At 40.4% G+C, this 17,270-nt stretch overlaps 1 protein-coding gene across 1 annotated transcript in view; it reads left to right on the plus strand.

Annotated features, from left to right (window-relative positions):
- slgA (proline dehydrogenase slgA) overlaps window positions 1-17,270 on the plus strand; it is a 58,452-nt gene that overhangs the window by 786 nt on the left and 40,396 nt on the right. Inside the window, exons 2-3 of the mRNA XM_089232323.1 lie at window positions 9,117-9,325; window positions 16,946-16,983. Of these exons, the coding sequence (XP_089088449.1) occupies window positions 9,117-9,325; window positions 16,946-16,983 (247 nt within the window). The remainder of the gene's footprint in view (window positions 1-9,116; window positions 9,326-16,945; window positions 16,984-17,270) is intronic.

Raw genomic sequence — 17,270 nt, forward strand, 5'->3', positions numbered from 1 at the left:
TATCTGCCTCAGCTTCATTCGCAGCTGAAGTTGTCTACCTTCTGAATCTACCATTTGAATCTGAAGATGTCTGACTTTGCTTAAGCGCAGATCTAGAGGGGGTGGGGAGTGATGTTAACGACTACCCTTCCCAAGAGCAGAATAATGAGAGGGTAATTTGTCTGTCCCATAAAATACAGGGCAATAGAAGGAACTTCCACAATTCGCTCCTCTGTCACACTGTCCTGGATACGTGCCTGCCTCTGGCCCCAGGTTCTTAAGATTTTCACATTCGTGGCATCCCAGTCTAGTCTCGAAACACTTTTCTGGCACCCTTAAATGTTATGATATACCTACTGTTTGGGAACAGAAGCATATTTACAAAGCGGCTTAGTGAGCTATAGCCCTGGACTGCAAGTTCGGAGGAGCAGCTTATTTACGTAATCAAAATGTTAATTGAACGGAAGAATGGCAGTAAAATTTAGGGGCTATATAAGCTTAGCCCACAGGCAGTAAAATCATAAATCTGCTTCTACCTGGGTAGCAATGAACTAGGTCAGTGAGTAACCAAATGAGGGACCTAGAGAGTTTGTAAGCATGCGAGTGACCAAAACTGTGCAACCATATGAATGACCAAAAGAGTGACTGAGAGAAAGGGATCGAGTTAGTGAACCAATTGTCCAATGGAAACAAGGGATTGGTCTCGGCCAATGACAGGAAGTCGAGCCGCATAAAAAAGATCCTGTTAGATTTTAGCTTCAAAAATACAAAAGTCTACAAGAGCAAGTCCACCTATGAGATCATCCATGTTTTACTCAAACTCACTTCCATCAATTACATCGTAGAGAACACATTTTTCTCCCATGCATAATATGCCACACACATATTTATGCAATATACTAGGGGTTACCAAGATTTTTTATGTTCATGGCACCGTCGTAAGTTGTCCCCATTCACTCTTGAAACACTTCATTGGCAACCTTAGGGCCTCTCACACAGGGATGCTGAAATCAATCTCAAGTAAAGCTGACTTCAACGAGGTGCCTGTTCTTCCTCACATGGCTTTACTAAAGAAATCTCGAAGCCCAAGAAACGACAGTCTTTAGTTCATTTCGTTATCTTCTTGTACCTTATAAACCAAGATTAAAAAAAACAAATTTTTAGTAATTCTAGTAGTGAATAAAATGTATCATCCTAAACTTTTAACTGTGCTGTAAAAGGTAAAATAGAAGAAAATTATGGGCATATCCACACATTGTACACTATTCGTTATGGCTACAGAATTCTGAAAAGTGGATACCAAATTCATCACATTCTACGGGAAAAGGAATCAGGCTTATCTGTAAGTGCGAGCTCTGATGAATAACTGCTAATAATAATAATAATAATTTCAGTCTAAATGAATTCGTCTAGTAAATATCCATTATTGGGATGCTCAGAGTTTCTGCTGTCTCCATTCAAAAACACAAGAATAAACTTTGTCTATCTCGCTGAGCATGGGATTTTCCCTGCATGTATGACCTACATTTACTTTACACGCCTTCCAGTTCAGGGAGAAACTGGGAGTTCCATCATTGAACATTTCTATATAATATACAAGTTTAAATCAATGTGTGGTAGTTCATCATTCATCCTAGAGTGACAGAAATATAGAGAAATATTTCAAAGCCGCGATACTAATGTGGCAAGCGACTAGCACTCATTGCTGCCAGCAATCCAGTCACGTAGGATATCCCTTTTTCAATATGCCAATATTCAGTCCTCATCTGTGGAGTATCATAGCAATGTATGTGTTGGACCACTTTGATACCAAGTTGCCTATCTCCGTCGAACTTCATTATCCCTATGTGAGGAGGCCTTTAAGTGCTGTGATTTACTGCTTTATAAACAGAAGCATATTTATGGGGGAGGGGCTTAGTAGGCTATAACCAGAGAAGCAGTTAATTTGTAGAATGAGTGGTTGAAAAGGAATAGTGGTAAAATTTATATCACTGGCACTAAAACCATACATCCTCTGCATATAAAGCAAGGGACTGCATCAATGAGTGATCTATAGCGTTTGCAAGCGTATGAGTGACCAAAACAATGTGCAAGCATGGGAGTGATACCTAAAGAGTGAGAGACCTAAAAGAGTTCATGAGCATAGGAGTGACCTAGAGAGTGAGGGACCAAGTCGGTGAATGACCAAAAATGTGACAAAAAAAGTGACCTAGAGCATGTGCAAGCATGTGAATGATCAAAAGAGTGACTAAGAGAATAAAAGACTAGGTCAGTGAACAAAAAGTGACAAAGAAAGTATGCAAACCTATAGCCCCGTTCACATGTGCAAGATTGGGGTAGCTTTGGTTATTATTACCTGCAAGGCAACTTTTTTTCCTTAAGGGGAGGGGGGGAAAAGGTGGGACAGAGCTCCATTAAAAGAGTCCCATCTTTGTTGCAGAATAATGGTGGGTGACTTTGACCTCCTCTCCCATAATCCTTTGCGCCACGGAAATTACTGTTAGCTCTTCCATCGCCATCTTGAGCCAACCACTCGTTCAACCCATGTGACCAGTGACCATTGGCATGCACAACTGGGGGTTCTAACCCCCTTAAATCGAGATTATAGTGCTATTTTACAGGCGAAAACTTAAAAATCCCCCCCTTGAGAAAGAAAAAGAATTGAAACTCCTCTTCATAAAATTCTGCGTACGCCTATGCCAGTGACGACTTCCGAAAAGAAGGAGAATACCAACATAAACTAAATGGCATGTGAATGGGTTGTAGTGAAAATTCCTGTTACCGGGAACTTCCCGGGATATTTTATTGCACATGTAAATGGGACTTAAGAGTGACTTATGCACAGAGGCATATATGCAGGGGGCTAAGCAGGCTACAGACGAGGGTGATAAATTTGAGGAATAATTGATCAAGAAGATTAGAGAAGATAGAAGGACTGTAAAATTTGTGTAACCCACAGGCAACTAAGCCATAAATCGGTTCTGTTTGGGAATCACATCTCTATCAATAGTTTCATTCTTATTTTATTCCCAAGATATTACCAATCCATGATATTAACTCCACACCATTACCAATCTGATGGTACTAGAAGGAGGACCCCCCCCCCCAAATGCCTGCTGTAAAAAAAATAAATGATAAATGTGTCATCCAGGTTTGAGACTTGTCACTACTCCCTTCCATTTCTCATGTGAATGCCATGCATCCAACCCAACAATGCTGTTGAAATGGTCAGTTGCACAGAATGTACTGCACACGACCAGGCTCTGCCACTACAGTGACATAAGCACATTTCCCCACGGGCATGGTCGTGTCTGAAGGATCCTACCTGTGAATGAGATGATCGGAGAAGATGAACATCTATGAGGCAGTCAATTTCGCAGTGAAAATCTTTCAACGATTCTCTCTATTATAATAATCTCCTATTAAACTATTTCATTCTCTGGTCTAAGCAAACTTTCCATAGTGGTTTATATATTCCATTTATGAGGATAAATCCTGTGCAACAGAACTTTTCTGCAGCATTTTCCAGATACACTCATCCTCCTGGAACGCTTCAATATATCTCCGAGAGGGGAAGTGGGGTGTGTTCTGTCTTCAAAGGTCAAAGTATTTTGAGCATCGTTATAGTACTAGAGTTTCACTGTATTTTATGCCCAGGGATTTACAAATCAAACAAAAACAAATATTAGGCTTCTACCCAAATTGCTTTGGAGTCAAATGTAGGCACAGGCGAGTGGGTGTTGAATTCACCCTTTATTTCAATGATTGTTGCTTGGCCAAGATACGTGAAATCAATAGGCTATTTGGATATTATGCTGAGGTGAGCTTGGAAAAAAAAGTGTCATTGTTTCTACCGAGAATCAAACCCAGGACTTGTTGCATACTGGACAACCCCACTGACCATTGCACTACAGTGAGATGATCTTTTTTCCCCTTAAAACATGCATAGTAGCATGAATTTGTTGAGTATAGATATTGCACAGCCTCTCGTAACTAAAAAGTCTCGCTACAGAGAGCAACAGGCCTACAACGGTACAATTATTCAGTCATCAAACTTCACTTATGGTTAGAAAAATTGATGGAAGGTGACAGCACTACACATAGCAAGCATTATGCAGAAACAATCTTCGCATTAGGTTCACAGCATGTACATGCACATTTCGGCATATACCAATTTGTTAAGAATTCCATAGAGGAATGTGTACGAGATGCATGTACAGTCAAGTTGTAGTAGTAATAGTAGCCTCTTAACTTCAGCTAATGGCCTCCAGGTAGCAAACAATAGAGATGGCTGATTTTTTCCGCTCAGCAAGTCATGCTACTGTGCCTGTTTTAAGGGAAAAGGTATGGTCTCTCTGTGTTTTATAATGGTCAGTGCACTTGCCTGATATGCAAGATGTCCTGAGTGAAATTCCCTGTGGAGGGAATGAAACTTTTTTTTTTTCTAAGTTCACCTCACATAATAATCAGATAGCCCATTGATTTCACCCTTTATTTGTTCAAAGTTAAAGGGCTGCCAAACTGATTGCTTGTTCTTGAGTGACAGAGTACATAGTTGCAGTGCTGAATAGACACTAAGAAAATAAATTAATAAAGTGCTGTTAGAAATCTCTGCTCTAAGAAATTTGGCTGGCACCTAAATTCCTCTTTGATTTGCCAAGCCCTGCAATGGATGAAATATTTGTCTGACTTTTAATGTGAATTCCCATGATGTAACATTGACGTATAATCTGTGCTTCTTCTCAACCCCATGTGCAGGATCAGCTGATATTATACTTTCTATAATTGATTTATTAATGCCGTATAACTCTTTAAGTGATCTCATTGCAACCTGATTGGCATTTACAGTCCAGTCAGGATCAATCAGTCCTAATTACTGAAACGTGTGGATATATTATGTGGACACCATCTCGGAAATTGCAAAAAGGTCATAAATAAAAGGCTTTATAGATCAAAGGCTTTAATAAATCAAAGGCTTTATAGCATCATAAAATTTATACATAAATCATTTGATGGGATGTGATTAATTTCAGTTTTATTCCTCATCTAACAACTCTCTCTTGTAAGTACTTGACCCCCAACCAACGAAAAGATTAATTAATCTTCTAAGTGAACCAACGCCTCTCTTTCTCTGTCTCTTTCATTCATTTTTTTATCAGATTACAGAATTGGTTCATTTTATCGTTTTGTTCATTAGTAGGGAAAGGGAAGTGTGCTCTCTTTTGGGAAAAGAATACTACTCAGCGCTTTGGCCTTGACCAACACCCGCTAAAGAAGGGGGGGGGGGTGTTGCCATGACCCACTGGTATCCACATAAATAGGGTCAACGTGGAGTAGTGAGGATTAAACTGCAATGCTTGTATCAGTTGATTTTTTCCCCCTAGGAAGATAGCGTATATTTGATTGCCATATGCATGATGTTTTTATCTATGCTATCGATCCCATTATCTTGGAATTCACGTGTATCCTTCAGGGTGGGTGGATACTGTTCTTATGAAGATATGTCTGTAAAACTTTCCGGAATCATGAACTAAACCTCCCGATTCAGTTGCTCGTCAACAGGTCTACTGACCAGACATCGCTCTCCGAAAGACCTGTATCGTTGTTCCTTCCGACTTTCCTGTTCTGGGACAAAATAATATACAGTTATCGGAGCCGGACTTTGGCAGGTGCGGTCGCACCGGCCCTCAAAATGTTGGGGTCCGTAAAACTGGATCTTATTGTATTGATTGCGTATAATATTTTGCGATAACTGCTTTAAAAAACCAGAACTTGAAATTCTATTGATGGAAAATATATCGATTTATTTACAGCCACACATATGGTAATGAATCCATGGCTCCCGTATTTTTGAATGGGGCCTTGACGCCCATGGGACCGAAATTTCTGCTCTCTAACGGGGAGTGTTCGTGAATACGGTGTATAACGGAATACATTGAAGTCTTCGTTTCACTCATTGCAGAAGTGTCCGTTAACGGGATTTAAAAATCAAACAGAAATCAAAACAAAATCCATTTTAGCGACGTGTTTTGAAGTATTTTAATGAATTGGTATTTGAAAATTAGTCTTCGGATACGAAGCCACGTTAACTTAGAAGATGATGGGATGGTTGAAATCGAATTCACGCGTTTTATCGCTCGTTGGGGCACAGAGCTGCGATTTCCGGCCGGCTAATGAAAACGACGCATAATGATCCCGCTTCACATACCAGATGCTCGTCGCCGGCGTATGACGACGGCAGTGGCGTCACTACGATGAATGACTACGATTTTCTGAAGCTTGCTAAATAAAGAACGCTCTTGAAGCACGGAACGAGGCCTATTTGTGTCAGTAGGTCGGTGGCCTTCCCTTTTCCATCTGAAAATTCACGAGTGCGAGAGAGACAGACTAGACTTCCGTCGAGATGTCATTTGAATGAACTTGATTGGTCGTAAAGTCTCGGTAATTACCAGTTTGGATAAGAATTACAGCATTTTCCTGTTTATAATACGCTGCGACGTATAATCCACTCACGCGAATTTCATTCATCAGTGAAATCTCTAGCAATGAAAGGGGTTGTGTATTGTAGGGCCGTAACTAGGATTTCTGCCGCCCCAACAACTTTAAAATTCGATAATTTTATAACGGTGTTCTTTGTTCCCACGTAAAATTGCCGCCCCCAAATTTTTTCCGCCCGGGGCAGTTGCCCCCCCCCCCCCCCCCAGTTACGGCCCTGGTGTGTTGGTCACGTTTTTGTAAAAATTTTCTACTTGCATTCATCCATATGCCATCCCTTATTTTGTTTTTACAAATTATTTTTATTCTAAACTGAAACAATATCGCTTAAATAGCGGAAAATAATTGTCCGTGTTCTGTGTGACATTTTCGCTCATTCAAATAAGCGGGGGGGGGGGGGGAAGTCACACGCTAAAACGTACCAAGTTCGTTGTATCAAGACGGTGTTAAAATGATGTCATATTATTATGTGTGCGTGTTGTCGTTAGCGTCATTGGTTCAATGCCAAGGCGGAAGCTAGTGAACGAGTCGAGTGGAAAGAATTCTCTGTCGCTATTTCTCCTGTCTGGTGTCGAAATAATTTTTCTTTTCTCGGTAATGCCTCGGATATATCCTATGAAGTGAGATTAAATTCTGTTTGTGAAACGGCACTTGCGTAGATAATCTCGATGTCTTTTTTTTTTTCTTTCGTTCAAGGGCAACGCAATGAATAAAGAGTTATGACGGAATGATCGCGCCTCTTGAAAGAAATGACTGTAATAAGCAAGGAATAATAAGGCGCTTTCTGTTTATCATTAAGAGATACGAGACACGTGTAGATATGATAAACGTGCATAATTCCTTGGTTGATAATATGCGTATTATCTGTGATAGTGATTTCGATTAACATCCAGACACTTGTCCTCAAAGAACCTATGATGATATTTCAATCTTCATATACAATGTGGTCCAAAAATCTGTTAACATTTCAAAAGTTTATATTTTACGTTTATATTGAACGCACGTCATTTAAATGAAAATAATCACATGAATACTTCTCTAAAAACACGTGTTGCGATCGGTGTCCGATTGCAACACCGCAACACCATGGCTTAAATTATGACTAGTGATTATATTTTCCTCTGAAGACGGCACCCATTGGTGTTGAAATGCATTAGGATTTTTATTTTCGTGTATTTGCCTTGTTCGTTGGTGTCGTCTTAATATTCTTGGGCAAAGTTGATCAACTCTTCTAAACATCACAGGTGTAAGCAGGAAGGGGTTAGAGCCAAGATTATAATGTTATTTTGGAGGAAAAAAACATAAACCTCCACTTCCTTCAGAGGAAAGAAAGATTATGGAGACACCCCCCCCCCGAGATGATCCTGCACATGCCGCTATAATCAGTATAATAAGTTAACCAGTGTGAATTGATAAGCTCAATTATGAACCCATTTTCATTTGGTCTTTAGGTGTGATATTGTACACAGGTTGGAATGTGTATATATATGTGCTGAGTTCTAGTGTAATTGTGCAAATTGTTTGTGGATTTCAATGAGCTATTCATACTTTGATGAAACTATGAAACTATTATTTTTTGTGTCTTTTGATGAATTTGTTTTAAAAACATGGGATATAATCAGGGTTGCCAACTGCTACGAATTGTCCATAGTTTCCACGGACGACGGTACTAAACTTCAGAGCTACGGGAGACGCTCTCAATAGTGGTGGCTCAAGCTTACCTGCCGCACGGGTGCGAATCCTCATATGCTTCCCCTAATGGTGACCCAGGCAGAAGGCAGTGCCGTCTTAACGCATGAACTCACCCGGGCACTACCTGGAGGCCTCAAAGGAAGACTAAATGCTTATATATTTTTTTTCCACTCTATAAATTAACTGTAGAAGGGGTCCCATGGAAAAGCTGGCTTGGGTCCCGCGAAAGATTCCAGTCTAGGGACCCTGACGCAGGATGTAGGGGCTGAGGGGGAGGGCAGGAGGCGCAAAAATAAGTCTCACACGTTTACAGATTTTGAGAGAACGACTCGGAACCGATCTGTTTTGTCTGCGTGGAAGGCAATCTGTGAAGCCGCGTCTAAACCCGCCGCTCTACTCGATGCCAAACGCTAAAAACCTGTTTTTCGTCAAAACAACCCCCATGCGTTGGGCTAAAAACAGATTTTTGAGTGGTCCAGCGCGGCAGGTCTGGACCCGGCTTCATTTGCATAGTGCATGGTCGAGCTCGCGAAACTTGTGTCAGAAAGAATGTTTCGTTGTAGGTGCGGTAGGAGCTCTGATACGAAGAAAACGGGGATGTGGTCTAGGGTTGCTAGACGTCCGTATATACGGCCCACAAGAAGTATGCAGGTTGGGATGGCATTGAATATTCATAAATTATTAAGGGACTCGGCGACCTCGGAAAGTTGCTTCGGGTGGGGGGTTCATGTCGCCCGAATTTTCTAGGTTCTAGTGCTAATGAAGTGCTGTATTTACAAATACAAGGCCACAACAGGCAAAATGCCCAACGAGGTGGCTGAGAAAAGATGCCCATAAAAATATGGAGCAATAATGAACTTTCAATTAAAATTTAAAAAAAACTGAACTTTTGGTTGTACTATGATTATGTTTAACAGTTAATATCACACAAATTTTGTTTCTCCCTTCAGCTAGTGAAGCAAGGTCGAAGGATACTGGGACGTGGGCTGTTTCGTTTCCTGATGCGCCACACATTCTATGGTCACTTTGTGGCAGGAGAAAACGAAGCAGACATTCAGCCTACAATCAAGCGGATGCAGTCCTTTGGGGTAAAAAGCATCCTTGACTATAGCGCTGAAGAAGAACTCAGTGAAGAACAAGCAAAGCAGGCAGAAATGAGGTGAGTTGAAAGAGTGAACATAAACCATACAGTAGCGGGTACAGGCTCCCTGAATGGTGCACGGTAATCACCTAGGTTTTGTGTCAGGGGGAGATGTATACCTTCACCCTCCTGTATGTGCCAATATATATATATATATATATATATATATATATATATATAATTTTTTTTTTTGTATTGAATTGGGGTGATCATCCTTCTCTTTATTTACCCATGTTGTGCATTATGTACAGTGGATCTCAAACTTTTGTCACCCACGACTTCTTTATCCAACTCATGGTTCATCCGTTGCCTCCCATAATAGTTCAGTTGATATTTTCAATTATCAAGTATCACTTCAAAGCATAAATAGGCACACAAGTGAATATCCCCAGCTCGCCACAATGCCCCTAGAAGCAGCCCCCAAAGCAGAATATGCCGAAGTCTGCGACCAGTGCTATTGCAGAACAATCTGGAAGAATTTTAAGGAAAATGTAGAAAACACTATTATGGGAACTGCAGAACATTTCCAGTCAGTCGAGGGCTCATTGCAGAACAGTGCAAAACATTCTGCTTTGGGGGAAGCAGTGACACACACACACTTTAAGAAACACTGATGTACTGGTTTGGATAGAATATAAATAAGGGTTTTCAGATCACTCGCGATCTATGTGCTATGAAGCAAATGTTTCTTTACTAAAATGAATGAGAAGAATTTTAACTTTCCCTGATGTTAAATAATAGCTGGGCATCTCCTCTCCATGTTGCCAATTGAATTCTCTAATACTTCCTTTGAAAGCAAAAACCACAGGTGCGAGTTACAGCCCATTTAATGAGATTGGGGAATATTGAAAGAAAATACTTTTATTTGATATCTTAATTTTTGCTTTTTCAAATGTTTTTTGAAAGTCAAGTCAAAATTTCTCTGTACTTGTGTCTCACCCAATAGCACAGCATGTGGGCATATCCTCTAAAAAAATAATTGGTTCCTGGAATTTTTTAATCCATTTTGAGTATATTTGGTATAGGCTGGTTTCAAATATGAAAACAGTTTTTCTCTATGAGCTCTACCTTTTGAGATTCATTATGCCATATTTGACTATACAACTCATTGAGTAGTGGTTAAGTTGAGTTTTTTATGTGGATTGGTTCCTGCTTTTTTTTTCTTCTTTCTCTGTACTGCTATCAGCTGATTGTATGAAGCCATTTGTTGATATATAATGTAATGTTTACATCTAACACAACTTATATAAAGTACTTTGTTTGTTTTCTTTCAAACTGAGCAAAACTGTGGTCTATTGCCTTGGGCAATTTACTACTGAGTGAGTTGTGCCAGAAGCCGTTCTTTATTTTTGAAGGTTGATGAAAAGAAAGAAAAAATATCCAGTTGAAAAAGTTGTGCTCTTCAAACGCTTTGGGAAGAGGAGTCTAAAACTTGGTGTTAGAATAGTTTGGAGGGAACCCCAAGTTTTTGACTGTTATTTTTGTATTGTGAATATTACTGGCATAAACCGAAATACTGCAGCATGTGGGCATATCCTGATTTAGCCTCTGCCATACCCATTGTTCATTCAACTGAAAGAAGAATATGATATCATAGCTTTGTTCTTAGGGAAGATCAGGTTTCACAAACATTGATGGATAATTTGTGTGGACTTAAAAATGGTTAACTTTCTCCTTGGTCATTTCATTCCGTGCACTGCCCAGGCTCTATCGACCATTGTCAATTTTAGCCATTGCCCGGATGAGAGGGCTGGGCAATGTCGGGTGCTTTATTATGCATATAAAATATAAAATGCATGAACATTGAATATAAAAACACATTATTAAAAAAAAAAGAAAAAAAGTATATACAGATTTAAATATTTCTATTATACAATATACAATTTATTCCGATGAGCTCTTCTGATGTCCTTTCCAGCTTTATTGAGCCCGAGCCCCCTGTTCCTCTCTGTGGCCAAGCGCCAGGTCCTGAACCATGCTTTCCCTCATTGGCTTGTTGGCTCGGGTGAACCCTCCGCCGTGTCCAGGCCAGGTTCTGGATCACGTCTTCCCTCGTTGGCTTGTTGGCCAGTGTGAGCCCTTCGTGTCACATTGGTCCGACCAGGTGCCAGGTCCTTCAGCATGAGGGGAGGGGGTTGTTCGATTATTCAAAAGCTCCTCAGCTTTTGGTTGGGTGCTTCACAGTTTAAATACTGATCATTGGGACTTCGTTTCTTGATTACTCTTTCACTGGATCATCCTATTTGAAGTCAGAGTCTTCCCATATTTCAACCGCTTCTTCTCTCTCTGATTGCTCTCCCTCTGAGAATTCTTCGTCTTCTAATTCTTCTATTTCCTGGGAGAGTACCCTATCGACGCTGTCTTCGGCTTCTGCCCTTGCTTTCAGTCTTTCGCTCCTCCTCAGTTGTTGCGTTTCATGTGGAGTCTGGATGGTCTCATCCCTCTTGGTGTGGAGATGTTCCTGGTTGGCCTCTAGGAATTTAACCAGGTCCTTAATGGTTTCCAGGGCTTCTCCATCTTTCTCCATTCTTTTGAACCATTCATGCTCCAACTGAGGGAGCGGCTTAACCAGGTGGAACTCTGAGGTCTTTTCGCACTCTGTTACGTAATGCAATGGGCTTCCGACTCCTCCACACAGGCACTTGTCATTGTTTGAGATCCCGAAGCGGAGGAAGTGGGTGGGGAATGGCCCATGGCCCGAGAAAAATATCGTCTTCTCTCTGCTCCAAGATCTCTCTCTCCACTGTATTTTGAGCAGGACCCTATGGATTAACTTCCCATGTGTGGCGGGGTAGTCCCAGAATTTCTGCCACTCTCCAAGGATGTGAATCTTTATTATCCTTTTTGCAGTCGCTGCTGGAATCTTCTTTTCCAGGAGGATGGTACGGTTCAAGGTTGCTGCCTTGGCCAATCGGTCTGCCTCCTCGTTCCCTTTTTCTCCGACATGGCCACGAACCCAGTTCAATTGGATGTTTGGATTTTTTAACAGAGCCCTGCGGACGGTCCTGGCGTCCTCGTGAGGGGGGTCTCTTATGGCTTCCAGGCTGGATCGGCTGTCTGTGTATACTTTGGACTGGGTCGTTGTGTTTTCCAAGCTGCTTACCACTTCTCTTAGAGCGAAGAGCTCCGCCTGGAAAATCGTGCACCCTGTCAATATCCTCTGCTTCCACTTCTGGGTTACTACGTCATCCTCGTATCTCACGAAGGCAGCACCCGTTCCATCCTGGGTTTTAGAACCGTCTGTGAATATGGTGGTTCCTTCGTATGAGATAGGGCCCGTTTCTTCCAGGGTGATGATCTGGCTCTCCTGGATGTCGGTGGCGGGGTGCACATCCCAGCCTATCCTTCTCTGCTCTAGCTCACTCCACTGGTATTGGGCCTCCCCCAGACTGATGTTCCTCTTGAGTCTTGTCACCATGGCTGCTTTGGCCACATACTCCGTCTGAAGACTCAGTGGGGGAACTCCTGCGATGGCCTGCATGGCTGCTTTTGACGTCTTGTGGTAGGCTCTTGTGAGAAGGTGCAGGAAACCTCCCTGCAGGCTGTCCAGCTGCCTCTTGAGCTTCTCTGATGGGTCCTGGTACCACACAGCAGCTCTGTATGTTATTATCTTGATAGCCACCTGGTCGTACAATATCCTTCTGAGCTTCTGCGTTAGTCCCCATCTTGGGCCTGCCATGCTCGCCAATGTTTGAATGTTAGCGTTCGCCTTGGCTCCCTGGGTTTTTACGTGTGATATCCAGTCCAGGTGGGGTCACTCTGGACTCTTTGTCCAGAGTGACCCCAAGATATTTCATCGTCGTCTTCCATGGGATCCTGGTTCCCTTCATCCTTATCTTGGGTCTCTTGATTCTTGAACTGTACCACAGGTAAGAACTCTTTTCGATTGCCGGCTCCAGATCGTTGTTGTGTAGCCAATTGGCCATCTGATCCAGAGTCCTGGTAGCCTTTCCTTCCATCTCTTTCCATTTCTCTGTGGCCATGACTATGAGTATGTCGTCCGCAAAGGCCTGGACTCGTATTCCCTCTTCCCAGGACTGTTTAAGTAGACCGTTCCACATAAGGGAGCACGAGCCCTGCGGACTACCTCTCGTTTGGTCATGTTCCACGAGCTCACCTCCCAGCTCCATGCCCACTTTCCCGTCTTTCAGGAGATGCATCAAAGTCTGTGTTAGATCTTGTGGTGTGGGAATCTGGGCAAGGATCTTTCTCAGGTTGGTGTACCGAAGTGCATCGAATGCACCCTTGATGTCGATGGACACCAGCGCCACGTGCTTTCCTTGTGTCCTGGCTTCCTTGATGTTGTCGACAACGTCACAGAGCGCCTCGTCCGCCGATCTTCCCATTCTAAAACCATATTGGTTCTGGTGCAAGTATTGGTGTCTCTCCAAATGGTACATCACCCTCTGGACTAGGATTCTTTCCAGAATTTTTCCGGCGTGTGGGAGCAGGGTGATTGGACGATACGACTTTATGTCGTCCACTGGCTTTCCTTGCTTTAGGATCAGAATAACCTTTCCCCTCTTGAAGACCTTGGGAAATCTCCGCAGCTCCAGACACTTGTTGTAAAGTAAGCCTCCTTGGTCAGCAAGGAGGCTACACAAAATACCCTTGCTTCTTGTGCTTATGGGATAGCAAAGCCAAACCATGCCACTGGATAAGAAAAGAGTGGCTTATGAGAGAGCATGGCTGTTAGAGAAATAAATTTCATTGGTTAACCCATTTTTGGACGAGACAGAATCATCTTGTCTCCGCTTCATATAAAGCTAGGATTAATGAAACAGTTCATGAAAGCTCTTGATCAGGATAGCTTTTCTTTTGCATACATGTGACAAAAATGCCTTTAATAAGTACAGAAAAACTTGAAGCTGGGATTTTTGGTGGTCCTTAGACCAAAAAGCTCACAAACAATCTGCATTTCATGGAGCAAAACGTAGGGATGTCATTCGTTCATTACTTGCACAGCCTTTTCCCGAGATTCTTGACAATACTAGTGAAAAAACTAGGTGAAAAATTTTACCAGGACGTAAAGACAATGGAGGACCAATACCAGATGGATTCTCATGATGGCAGATTATTGTTGGAATCTGCTAAGAGACTGTAAACAAAGTTTACTCAAGAATTTAAAGCAAAAGTAACTTGCGGAGTATAACATTTTCTTCGGTTTTTATTAAAATTCTTCTCATTTCTAATTTTAAATTAAGCTATTGTAGATTTGCAGGAGTGTTGCTGTGCTTTTTTCAATTAATTGAAATTTTTTACAATATTTTTTAAGGAAATTTTTTCATTAATTTAACTCTTATACTGTAAGCCTAATTTTATGTGTTAATATGAATAACGATACTGTCATATCTCACAAACAAGAGCTGATGTACAAAAACTGTCATATTCGTTTTCAGCACATGAAATTCACATAAAATCAGTTGAAAAAATCCTGGCACCAAATTATGTGTTGCCCTGTGTAATCGATTTTGCGTACATCCCTGTCTGATACAACAAGTGAGCAATTTTTGGAGGGGACCAAAATTTTCTTTTGTTATATATGGAGCCCCTAAAGCAGAATTTTTTGCATTGTTCTGCAATGACCCTGCAGCTGACTGAAAATGTTTCGGCGATGAAAATTCTTATAAAAATGTTTTCTACACAAATGTTTCTTTTCTATTTTTTCTCAAGATCTTGAGATTGTTTTGCAGCAGCACTTGTTGTTCTGTGATGCATGTTAGTTTTCGATAAATTCTGCTTTATTGGCACAGAGGTTCTATGCACATTATATTTACTGCAGAGGGATTCAACTTGTTGATTAGTCCCAAAAGGGGATTGAGGAAGAATGTGTCAGAGAAATGTAGGCTTTAAAAGAAATTGGCGCTATTTGATTAGGCAGGAATAGTGGTCTTGAAGCTGCCAATTCTTTGTAATACACAGTCAAGGTGTGTTATAATCCTCCCATTGTTCCTTCAAAATGCTCATTATATTGGGTGGTTGTTTTATCAAAAGGAAAACATATATAGGATAACATCATATAAAAACACTCTGGATATATGATAATGGTCCTTGAAATAAAATTTTCACCAGTGTGGGGTCATTATAATGAGTGTTGACTGTATTTTAGTGTAAAACTTTTATAGAAAATTATAATTTCAGTATCAACCTCTATGTGTTATGAATTGAGAGCATAAATAGATTATTTCCATTAGTTCTACAGCTTGATATTTCTTTCATTTCAGGACACCATAGTCAGGTAATTTTTTTTTTCAATTTTTCAACAGTTAAGTACAGAGTACTCAATGTTTGTTTACACCACGTTTCCTGGGAATGATTAAAAATTCTCCATGCGACAATGGTAGTTTTTGTTACAGCTTTGTACAACTTGGTTACAGTTAATTTAAGAAGTAGCCATTTTTGGCAATTTAGGTATTTGCACCCTCCTTCCTCCATGAAAAATATCTATATATTCCTGCATATGGTCATAAGCAGCATTTGAATTTAAAAATAAAAATCACTGGTCTCGCAGGCCAGTGAATACAAAAACCTACTGGTCTGCAGGCATCATGAGTGGTCCGCTAAACGAAATCTGTTCTGAATATTAAAAATTATTTTTTTAATAAATATATTATTATTTAGAAGAATGTTTGTGTGATATATCAACAAAGGGTGCAAAGGCCATAAAAACAATTATAACTGCAGTCAATTGTTCAGAGTATCGGCAATTCTCCCAAAGGTGATTCTTGCTCTATTGATGTATCACCGAAAAAGAGGGGCAAAAGTTTCCCGCGGACCACCACAACCTTTTTCTCTGTGGTCTGATGGTTTAATCAGTGGTCTCTGACCAGCGGGCCACTAATGATTTCGAATGCTGGTCATAAGTCAACTACTATCATAGAGATTTAAATTTCCTAGGCTATATATTGGGAAGCTCACTATATCCGATTTAATTAGAGAACATACCATGGAATGACTGTGTAATAAAAATTATTGTACGATTCTGATAGGGAAAAAATGGCTTAAACTTTTGGTGGATTATACTTAGTTTTAATTTTAATTGTTTTTGTGGTTGCCATTTGTATTTTTTGTTTTTCATTGTTTTTTTTTTTATTTCAGTCAAGATAAATTAAGTATTTATATTTTTTTTCTTCTATCAAGTTTGTGATGCTTTTGTCATGATTTTTTCCTATATGTGTATTTAAGAGAAAAGCCAAATTATTTTTTACCCATTTCCTCTGTTCTTTCCTTTCCAAATTTATCTGGGAACCCACACATGTGAAATGAAAAAGTTTGAGGTTCTCGGCTTGGAAAAGGTTTAACCCTTCCTTACCTTACGCTGTATATTTTGTCCAATATGCTTAGGATGATGATGAATTTTTTTCTTATGCACAGTGTATGAAATTTTCCTGTCACCTCATGATGTGAGAAGAGTTGTCATATTTTGATGACTTCTGAAGTGGGGTAATGTGCATACTTATTCCCTGAATAAGCAGGTTGCGACCCTGGATTCCATTGTAAAAACTATTTGTCTTGACCTTTCCTCTAGTTTTGGCAGTAGTTTTAGGCCACCCTGTATATTACTATGATTTGTTTGAAGATTCTTTAATGATATCAATGAGTGGAGAATAGTAATACATATTTTTTAATATTTTTCAGCGGTTGTATATCTTCAGCATCTGAAGATGGTAAAGTAGGTGAGTTTCCTTTGAATTTTTTTTTTTTTGAAACAAATTTACACTTTTATTTTGCCAAGCCAAAAATTAAAATCAAATGACTTTTGTTTTTGACTTTGTTTTTATTGAGTTTTTTTTTACATGCCACTGAGGTGATGTGACATCAGTACAAAATGATTTTTGTTACCATATTTGGTAACTTTCTTTGGTTATGTTTGGCATCCATATTTTTATAGGAATTTTTTTTTTCAGCCATCTGGTTGGGCAGTTTGCCTGTTGTGGCCTTTGTGTGTATTTGTATTATTTTA

Source organism: Pholcus phalangioides, unplaced genomic scaffold (assembly GCF_987345545.1).
Source record: "Pholcus phalangioides strain wild (caught in Gottingen) unplaced genomic scaffold, Ppha-v1.0 ptg000005l_1, whole genome shotgun sequence".
Lineage (NCBI taxonomy): Eukaryota > Metazoa > Arthropoda > Arachnida > Araneae > Pholcidae > Pholcus > Pholcus phalangioides.